The sequence below is a fragment of the Hippocampus zosterae genome, unplaced genomic scaffold, assembly GCF_025434085.1.
Source record: "Hippocampus zosterae strain Florida unplaced genomic scaffold, ASM2543408v3 HiC_scaffold_40, whole genome shotgun sequence".
Classification (NCBI taxonomy): domain Eukaryota; kingdom Metazoa; phylum Chordata; class Actinopteri; order Syngnathiformes; family Syngnathidae; genus Hippocampus; species Hippocampus zosterae.
Window position 1 is genome coordinate 592,996 of NW_026262932.1, and position 10,659 is coordinate 603,654.

General features: G+C 41.3%; 1 protein-coding gene across 1 annotated transcript; it reads right to left on the minus strand.

The window, feature by feature from the left end:
- Positions 1 to 1,306: 1,306 nt before the first annotated feature.
- Positions 1,307 to 6,350, minus strand: LOC127595108 (mucolipin-1-like). Its single transcript, XM_052056801.1, has 4 exons — positions 6,205 to 6,350; positions 5,164 to 5,370; positions 3,824 to 3,954; positions 1,307 to 1,900 (listed from the first exon to the last, which is right to left on the minus strand). The coding sequence occupies exons 2-4, from the start codon at positions 5,353 to 5,355 to the stop codon at positions 1,864 to 1,866; spliced, it is 360 nt and encodes a 119-aa protein (XP_051912761.1). The 5' UTR covers positions 5,356 to 5,370; positions 6,205 to 6,350; the 3' UTR covers positions 1,307 to 1,863.
- Positions 6,351 to 10,659: the final 4,309 nt, after the last annotated feature.

Sequence of the window (10,659 nt, forward strand, 5' to 3'; positions counted from 1 at the left end):
TCCTTTTTAACTCTTCACTATAAATAAAGTTAGAAAATTAAATTAAAAAAAATTCATAAAATTATAATAATAAAGTATATAATGTCACTCCACCGAACAGCTACCTGAATCCAACACACGCTCGAACACTGCAACACAGCGCTTTGATTTACACCACGTCATTTGGAACGTAAGTCACCATTTGAATGGTCCAAATTTCTCATAAGCAGCCTTCGAAAGATAACTCACTGACACCCTCTTTTGAACAAGTTTGAAGCATGATGGTACAATGTCAAAGGTGATCCAGGACTAAACATGATGAACGTCAAAGGTGATCCAGGACACTTTAATCAGCAACATGTGTACAAGATATCATGTTTCTACTCGTTTACATTTTGCCAAGTAGTGATCAAGTGTAGAATATGGGTACCGTATTTAAAAAAAAAACATGACAGTGTAAAGGCACGTGCCTAATATCTTCTACAGTATGATATATTATAGACATACAGGTATGTATAATATATCCTTTAGGGCTAAATTTCACACGTTTCTCAACATTTCACTGAAGTGATTGTTGAATACAAATGAATGAAGGTCATCCGAACGAAAGTAATCTTTTGACGATTGTGCGTTTCATGAAATACAAAACGTAATAGAAAAACAGCCATAATGTGGACAAGAGCATACTTAGGGGTGGGAGCTGGGGGTGGGGGAGGGGGGTGCAGGAGGACCACATAGTGTACAGCGAATTGCTATACATTAGTTAATCTGTTGGTTGCTTCAAGTTTGCCTTCCAAAATGTGCCAAATTGTTTCCTGTAGAAATCTCATGTCAAAATAAAGAGCAGTTTCTTTGTTGAGTAAGAATGATCGAACAGCAAGTGCTTTATGAATTTGTGAGTACATCATGCAAAATCTATGAGAGCAACCATAATGAAAATATGATGCTATTGCAGCCTATTCTAAGTGCAACCTGAGATTCTCAACAAGAAAGTAAAAAAATAGATAAAAAAAAAAATGACACCCAATTTGGGGCTTTAAATTTTTTATAATGCGGGTGCATCTCAAATTTATTTCAGGAGTTTAATTTAAAAAGTTAAAAACTCAAATGATACAGAGTGATGAAACGAATCCATTTTACATCAAAAATAAAATGTCTTCCGAGTGTGTTTGTTCTAAACTGTAACCATCAAAGTCAGAGAAAAAAAAAATCATAGTAAATTCTACTTTATCTGTAGTGAATCCACCGCATATTAGGTTTGAAGTGAACCATTGAAATAAATGACATTTTCCATAACATCCTTATATATTTGGATGCACCCTTCATAAGCTATACTCTCCATTGCTCTCTTGTTTATGCCTCTATCTTAAGTATTTCGATGATTAAATGTTTCAAATAGCGAGTTATGGTCCAGCGAGGTAATCCTTCTTCCTTAGTATAAATTTGAAATCCAAAAAGTAGGGGAAAAAAAGTCTCAAGTGATGGTTCTGGTTCAAACGTGAGAACACTTAACAGGCATACCGTGTAGAGGCCATTTCCTCCGAGGCCGCAGTCAAACTGGATCAGCCTCAAAGTTTCGTGCGTAGTGATCGGCTTGAAATCTGCTAATAAACTAGCAGGTTGAAACATATTTTCTTGTGAATGTAAATTTTAAAAAGATGAAAAATCTAAAAAACACTGAGCTGGCCTGACACAAGGCCCATTAAATAAATATGTGTGCTTTCACCTTCCCACAAGGCACCTTGTTCCTGATGAATCCATGACGTGCATTCCTCATTGGAAAATCCTGGTCCAACTGATTGACGCCTCCTCCTTCAGTCAAGTGCCAGGAAAAAAAAGGCTTGTTCCAGAGGGGACTTCTTGTAAGTTGAACCGAATTCTTCCTCAGTTCACCAGCAGGACGTCCTCATATGTTGTCATCCTGACGGAAATACAAGACGGTGGTTTGTATTCAGATTGTATCCAGAGCTGTTTGATGTGACTCTGACAGGGGGGAAAGCCCAAAGTCCCCTTTTTGTATCACCAGTCATACTTTGGTACCACCTGGTGGAATCTTACTGTAGTTGTTTGATTTAGTTCATTCGTGGTGTTTTTACATCGATGTTTGAGATATCTTGTTTTGTTGGTGGAATTTGAATGCACCCTGAGGACTGGTCAACGGGAAACACAGCAGATCAGTGTTTTGCTTCTTCACTGATGCAACTGCTCACAGCTCTTGCGCTCTATTTGCCAGTTAGAATTTTCCTGAATGACCTAAAATGTTATCATTCTGTTTGTTCGTGTGTGATGTCACATCACTTTGTGGTTAAAATGTTAAATAGGCCATTAGGCTAGCTAATAGTATCGATGAGCCTCATGTGAAGGCATTTTGGCTGTGTTGATTACACTCACCCACTGAGTTCAGTTGTTTATGGAACATGGGTTTCACGATTGTTTACATGCTAGATGCGTGGGCTTGATGCTTTATGTCAGGGGTCCCCAAACTACGGCCCCGTACATTTGGCCCGGCCCTCTAACCCTCCTGTTGTCCTCGGGTCAAAATGACCCGTCACTCTGTTAAAAACGCCCCCAAAAAACTGCAAACAGCGGTGTCTACAAGCCTACTGGAACCTACAAAAGGATTATAAGGAAGGAACACAAGAACTTTAAGAGACTGCTCATGTGTCAGAGAGATTCTGCTCTGACAACTGAGCTGAACTTTTATCGGTTAAGAAAGTTAATGTTTGTCAAGTCCCGTGTTTGCCAGCAGGGGGCAGGCTTCTTGCTTGCTTTCTGCACACCTGCCACCGATTTGTGATTGATTACACGGGCTTTATTTGGGCGCTCTGGCAGTTGACTCACTGCCGGAGTATTCCACGCCGTGCCAAAATTCTCTCGCCCAATTCCTATTCGTATTATTCATTGCCTCTTAGCCTTGTGGCTATTATTGCGCGTCGTTATTCCTCTTTCGAGTGAAATTTATAGTATTGTCTAATCAGACCCTCCTTGCTATTTTTTCCGCAAGCGTTTTCGGTTGTTCTCTTTATTTTATCCCTGGTCCTTATTTTGACCAGCACTTTTTGTTATTCTCCCGGTCGGGTAATTTTGTGTTTGTATTAAAGACTCCTTTTGTTCTCTGACAAACCTCTTTCTGTGTCTGCTATTTCGGGGATCGACTTTCAGTTATTTGGTTATACACGAAGCGATTACTCTGTCTCTTCAGGTACAACGTGACAATGTTCCATGGCTTTTTTTCTATGAAGAACCCAGAGAGAGTTATTTAGTTATTATGTATTTCCTGTTTTTGTGTTAGTGTTATTATTTGTTTCCTGACTTTTTTCTGTAAAGAACCTGGAAAGGGTTATTTGGTTATGTGTGGCTTTTCTGGAAAACAATAAAAAAATTTTAGCTCCCCTACGATCGTCACACTTTTTTATAAACTGGCACCGGCCCCCCATCAGAGAAGGGAAAAGTTATGTGGCCCTCACAGGAAAAAGTTTGGGGACCCCTGCTTTATGTAATCAGTGTGTCTATTTTGAGATTCACATTCAGAGTACTTAAGATGCCGCCATTTTGTGGCATTTACAATATAAACGGTTACACACCCTTTTGTAAGGAGAGTGTGACAGTAATTTGCAAATATTCGCAATTTGCGGCAGGGCTTGCCCGCAACCTCATGCAGGAAGTTACTTCATGTTCTATTTTGTTATTCATTTCAATTGTCACTTTAGCCATTGTGTACTGAGCAACCACAACAGCGAAGCCACTACTACTTATTTATATCACAGTTGCATTTCTGATTTTATAGGACTCACTACAACCCCCCCCCCCCCCCCCCAAACAAACAGAAAAAGTATTGCATTACCTGTCACAGCAGCAGAAAAAGGAGCACGGCGATGTCTCCAGGCCCCTGAACTTGCCGGAGATTGGCGCATCGGTGCACTCAGCTATGAAAGCATGCAGGTCTGTGATGTGAATGGGCTCCTGGGTCTGATGCTGTACGACAACATATAAAAGTTTGACATTTACATTCGGTTTCCAGAGCCGGATGCCACTCAATTCTCCGTGATCGATGCCCAAACCTAAATCATCTGAAAGTAGTTAAAACAGAATAGAGCAGGGGTTTCAAACTCATTTCACATTGTGGGCCACATACGGTCTCTGTAGATGTCAACTGGGCCGGACCAATAAAATTGTACCATACTCCGCGATAAATAACCAAAATAATGTCTTTTCTTTGTTTTGGTCAAAGAAGCACAAGAACATTAGGGAAATGTAATAAACGTATCTTTTACAAAACATTTCATGAAGCACCTTAGATTTCCTTAAACAAATGTGCAATTTACTTTTATCATTCACATATATGATCCAACTGATTGTACAAAGGCACAAAACGTAATTGGTATTGAAAAATATCATAATGCATTTTCAGATTAAACTGGGTTCATAAAGAATTTTTGTTTTTAAACAATTTACACATGCGCATATAAAATCTAAATAGAATCCCTGCCTACACCTTACAAACTGAGGAGAGTGCTATTAAATGTGTAAAGAATAAAGTATTCACACGTCCTTGATAGCGTCTGCTGTGTTGGGTCTGTCTCAGTGACAGACTGAGACTGCTATTGTCTTCTTCTCTGATCAAAACAATGTTGACTTGTACTCTGATCAAACAGTGTATCCGCCAGCGGATACTCCACGAATTGCACCTTGTAAAAAAATATTCATTCATTTTATGGATTTTTCCACTTTTAAATGATCCTGCGGGCCTGATCGAACTGCCTTGGGGGCCGGTTCCGGCCCGTGTACCGTATGTTTGACAACCCTGGAATAGAGGCTAGAAAACCTACATTTTGGATCGAAGATCTACTTTTCGATCAACTAACCTCACGGGATCTACCCTTACCGGCGTGCGCACGCGCGCACACACACACGCGCGAATTTAAGATTTACCTGCTTTATTTTATTTTTTAAATATATTTTTTTTGTGAAAATGAGACTGATAAGATGATTAGTGTGCAGTGTATATTAACACAAAAATATATTACTAACATGTACAAAGACAAACAAATGGTTGTTTGTTTTTTTTCTTCTCGACACTCCTCGGATCTACTTGGGACCCGTCTTAGATCTACCGGTAGATAAGGATCTACCTAATGGGCACACCTGCTTTAAGACAAAAAAAGGTCGGGTTTGCTGGCCTACCTTGATGGCCTCGTAGGCTCCGGTGATGAGCGCGATGAAGAGCGACAGCACCATGTAGATGAAGAGCGAGATGAAGGTGTACAGGTACACTTGGCTGAAGAGCCACACCAGAGTGCTGCTCTCCTGCATTCCTGAGAAGGTCACGAACATGTCGTCGCCATTGATGAGGGAGAAGAGGCATTCCGACACCATGGATAGGGAGCGGAACTGTAGCACAAGGATACAGTCTAATAAAACACTTCTTAACATGATCTGAAAACAGTAAATCTCTTCACACCTGAGGTTGGCAAACATTTTACACCAAGTGCCACACTTAAGAAAAATACTTAGCTCTCCAAGTGGCACCAAAATGACCAACATTAAAAATAGTTGCGTAGTAGGCCCAAGTACTCCGAGCGGGCGCTGGTGCACTCAGACCGTTCGGCGACTCAGAGCGTAGCTTCATTTTGTTGTTGGGTTACAGTAGACTAGAGCAGGCTAAAATGCGAGTCAATGTGGCGGCCATGTTGGCTGGGCCGACTGTCTCATCAAAGCAGAAACAATAGCTTAGCAGTGCTGTAAGCATGCAGCTCAACAGGCGCATGTTCTCTCTACTAATAGCTTTTTTCTTTTTAAATCAGGCACTAGTAGTCCTTTTGAAAATATTTTTGTTGCAGCTCAGTTTTTTTTTTCACAACCCTTATCAATGTCATCGATTCATAAAAGAAGTGCATTCATAAAAGAGTGGAATTGCACGTATTTTTGCTGTGGAATTGCCCGTATCAAGGCGCAGGAAGCATTATCCGCCCCCTCAGCAAGTTTGAATGAACTTTAAAAAATCAGTTTCAAACTTTTTTTTTTCTTCTTTAAAAAAAAAAAAAAAAAAAACTTTACATAAGTAAAGTTGTCGTGTACTGGGGATTTTTAGGCTCCAAAAGAAGTCCAAAACAATGCTTGTTCTCTACTGGGTGTTTCAAAGCTACAAAAAAAGCACTTCGATGTAGTCCATTAAATTGAGGCTCGACAGTACTTAAAAGTAAGGTTGACTTATCGATGCGGTACCTTCACATGGTACGGTCCCAGCACAATCCAGCCGCAGAAGCAGTAGCCCAAATATATGACGGCCACACAGCAGCAGAAGCGGATCACGTTGGGGAAGGCTGCTCGAAGAGTTACGATCAGGATCTAAACGATGATATCATGGAGAGGAATACCACATTTTCTTAACTCGGTGCAAATCAAACAACAAAGTTGAATTACTAACATGTGCCTCAAAATGACCTTACTAGTGAACTAGTGGGCGTTTTGCGGCTTACATGTCAATGAGTAAGCCTCAAAATGATCTTACGAGTGAACTAGTGGGCGTTTATCGGCTTACATGTCAACTAGTAAGCGTCAAAATGACCTTACTAGTAAACTAGTGAGCGTTTTGTGGCTTACATGTTCACTAGTAAGCGTCAAAATGATCTTACTAGTGAACTATTGGGCGTTTTGTGGCTTACATGTTCACTAGTAAGCCTCAAAATGATCTTACTAGTGAACTAGTAGGCGATGTGTGGCTTACAGGTCAACTAGTAAGCCTCAAAATGAACTTACTAGTGAACTAGTGGGCACATTTATGGCCTTACATGTTCACTAGTAAGCGTCAAAATTATCTTACTAGTGAACTAGTGGGCGTTTTGTTGCTTACATGTTCACTAGTAAGCGTCAAAATGACCTTACTAGTGAACTAGTGGGCGTTTTGTGGCTTACATGTTCACTAGTTAGCGTCAAAATGATCTTACTAGTGAACGAGTGAGCGTTTTGTGGCTGACATGTTCATAAATAAGCGTCAAAATGATCTTACTAGGGAACTAGTGGGCGTTTTGTGGCTTACATGTTCACTAGTAAGCGTCAAAATTACCTTACTAGTGAACCAGTGAGCGTTTTGTGGCTTACATGTTCACTAGTAAGCGTCAAAATGACCTTACTAGTGAACTAGTGAGCGTTTTGTGGCTTACATGTTCACTAGTAAGCGTCAAAATGATCTTACTAGTGAACTAGTGGGCGTTCTGTGGCTTACATGTTCACTAGAAGCCTCAAAATTATCTTACTAGTGAACTAGCGGGCGTTTTGTGGCTTACATGTCAACTAGTAAGCCTCAAAATGATCTTACTAGTGAACTAGTGGGCACATTTATGGCCTTACATGTTCACTAGTAAGCGTCAAAATGACCTTACTAGTGAACTAGTGGGCAATATGGAATAAATACTCAAAGGGCTTGCCAGGCAAGCCCATTGAGTATTTAAAGGGTTCAAAGGGCTTGCCTGGCAAGCCCTTTGAGTATTTATTCATCCGTGATGGTATTGTAGACCAATGAGAGCACGTCCGACAGACACGTGGACTTCGGGCGGCCAATCATGATGCATTTCGAGCCAAGCCCCAACAAAAACGGAGGAGAAAACTTTCAGACGCTTTGAAAGCTTTTGGGGTACATATTACTCTTGTTGTTACACAAAATTTTGTTTTACGATTATTTTAGGCGGTAACGTTATGGTGTAAATGTCAAATACGTGGTCAATTTATCAAGATGAAGCCTGCTTAAAAATTTGCTCCAACAATTTTGGAGATGTGTCTGACTTTGACAGCAATGGCGGCAGTTCAACGCTGACAGTCGCAGTCGGGTGCAGATTTATTTCGGCAGGACTTTCTAAAATCTGCCGTTTGCTCTGACAGTTCTCTGTCTGACAGTCACATTTTGTCTTATTACTCACAAGCTAATTGACATTTAAAAAAAGAGTTAATGTTTGGAACACGATTTTGCTCTTACTGTTTGCTGCCTTAGTTCGTTTGAAATATTCGCTTCCTGCATTACATGAAGTACATTTTTTAATATTCACAAGACTGTAGCTGTGCATTATAAATAATGTCACATTTGCACTATGTTTTACTGGATCTACAACTAAACTAGGTCCTCGTTTCTGGGAGAGTCCACAGCACCTCCTGTATCACAACCATTCTGCCGGCACACCTTCAGCAGCACGATGTTTCTAATGGGAGCTGGAGGGTGATCAGCTTCATTGAAGAACAGGAGGAGGAGAGGCACAACGTTTGTCATTTGTGATATGTTTTTAGACTTTTCTCCTAACTAAAAAAACTATGTTTTGTTAATTTCTTGATATAGTTCTTGTATTTAAATATTTTAACAATCAAATATTTTTCAACTGTGTTTTAGATATGAATTGTATGAAATAAATCAGTGAAGCCCCATTCAAATTCTACTCTATCTAATCTGCTCGATCACACTGCTGTCAACCTGCTGTACCTCCAAACTCCTTGGCTTACTCGCAGTTGGAGGGTTCCCCCCGAACGGGGGGACAAATCAAGGAACCAATCCCTGCACCCCGAACGGGGTGCCCTTACGGCCGTTTTTTTTTTTTTCGGCTAACCGCCCCCTGAACCTGGCAGGGTGGCGGGCGGACCTTTTGCTCCAGGCGGGGGACATAGAGACAAATCCGGGGCCCACACAGACACTCTCACGCACGCAACAAACACACACACAACAAACTACCTGGACATGCGACATTTGCACACAACAGATTACAAGAAGACAGACATCCTTCAGATGCAACCACCACACACCACACTGGGTACACAAACATTGCACAAACATAAACACTAGACAATACAACATAACATGGAAATGCAGACTACATCCCAAAACACCACCACGAACAACAACACCTCGTAGGACACCAACAGGCAGCAGAGCACAAACAGACCAAAACAACACACTCGCCTCACCAACACTACCCTCAAACGCAACACGGACAGACAACTCCAACAGAGATACAACAAACACAAGACCACCCCCCCAAACCTGGACCTGCAATAGCTGCAATAGAATCATCACACGCAGACAAACCTCACTCAGATGCAACTCAACACACACACACTGGATACACAGACATTGCTCCCGCATCACCACCCGCCAATACACAAACACGTGGACATGCAGAACACACACGCAAACAACAAACACCCCAACACCACAACCCCCGAACAACCCACAAAGAACAACACCCACCAACAAAAACAACAAACACACACTGACCATACTACAAATAAACATCAACGGCATCCAAAACAAGAAAACAGAACTAGAAGAACTCGCCTCACAACAGCACGCAGACATCATCACCATACAAGAAACCAAACTAGAAAAACAACACAACACACCTCGTCTCACCAACTACACCAGCATTAGGAAAGACAGAGAACACAAGGGAGGAGGAGGACTGCTCACATACATTCACAAATCAGTCACATTCACTCCCATGAACATCCCCAACAACATTAACACCAACACTACAGAAATTCAAACCGTAAAGATTCACATAACCAACCACAAAAGACTACACATATGCAACATGTATATACCCCCCAGAGATACCACCCGACCAGACCACGCCACAGAAGACACAGACATCACCAACACCTTCCAATACATAAACTCGCTGAACAACACCATTCTAACCGCAGACATCAACGCTCACTCAACACAATGGCACTCTCCCTACGACGACCACAGAGGCACCCTCATTGCAGACATACTACAGAACTCCCAACAAATCACTCTAAACGCAAACACACCTACCAGAAAACCTACAAACATCAACCAACAACCAACATCACCGGACATCACAACAGCCAGCAACAGCATCACAAACAGAACAACATGGACCACAATACACGCACTCAGTTCAGACCACCTTCCTATCAAAATCACACACAACACGCGTGCTCCTTTCCGCCTACAACAACACCTTCAAACTTACACAAATTACAGGAAAGCAGACTGGGAAGGATACACCTCTGAAATAGAATCAGCACTGGAGAACATAACCATACCTGACAACATCCACACAGCCAACACCATGCTCACAAACCTCATACTTACAGCAGACAAACACCACATACCCCACGGAAAAATAAAAAGCAAATCACTTCTCCTACCACAACACATCAGAACACTCATCAGCCAAAGAAACGACATCAGACAACAAAACCACCAAGACCCACGCATCACAGACCTAAACAAAGAAATAGACAAACAAATCCAAAAACACAAACAAGAGCTATGGAAAGAACACTTAACGGATGCATGGAACCACAGACACAAACAATACATACTCTGGAACACAGTAACAAGACTATCTAACAAAGAACAAAAAGCACCAGAAAACACCACAATACAGTTCGGACAACACACGGCAATATCCAACAAACAGAAAGCACGAGCTTTCAACAAACAATTCACCAACATAATACAACACAAAACCAACAGAACATACAGACAACTACAATGCAAAATACGAAAACTCAACACCACGCCCATAACCATCACAGAACAACAAGTCATACAAGCACTACAATGCTCCAAAAGCAACAACTCCACAGGCCCAGACAACATAAACATCAGACATCTGAAACACCTAGGCCCCAAAGCAATAACACTACTCACACACACTTACAACA

What these genes read in the sequence shown, in the direction of transcription:
- LOC127595108 (XM_052056801.1), bottom strand. Translation starts at nt 5,355, where the DNA reads ATGGTGTCGGAATGCCTCTTCTCCCTCATCAATGGCGACGACATGTTC. An exon ending in GAGCCTACGAGGCCATCAAG is followed by an intron (nt 3,955 to 5,163) that starts GTAGGCCAGCAA and finishes GTTGTCGTACAG; the next exon opens with CATCAGACCCAGGAGCCCAT. An exon ending in TTTTTCTGCTGCTGTGACAG is followed by an intron (nt 1,901 to 3,823) that starts GTAATGCAATAC and finishes TATTTCCGTCAG; the next exon opens with GATGACAACATATGAGGACG.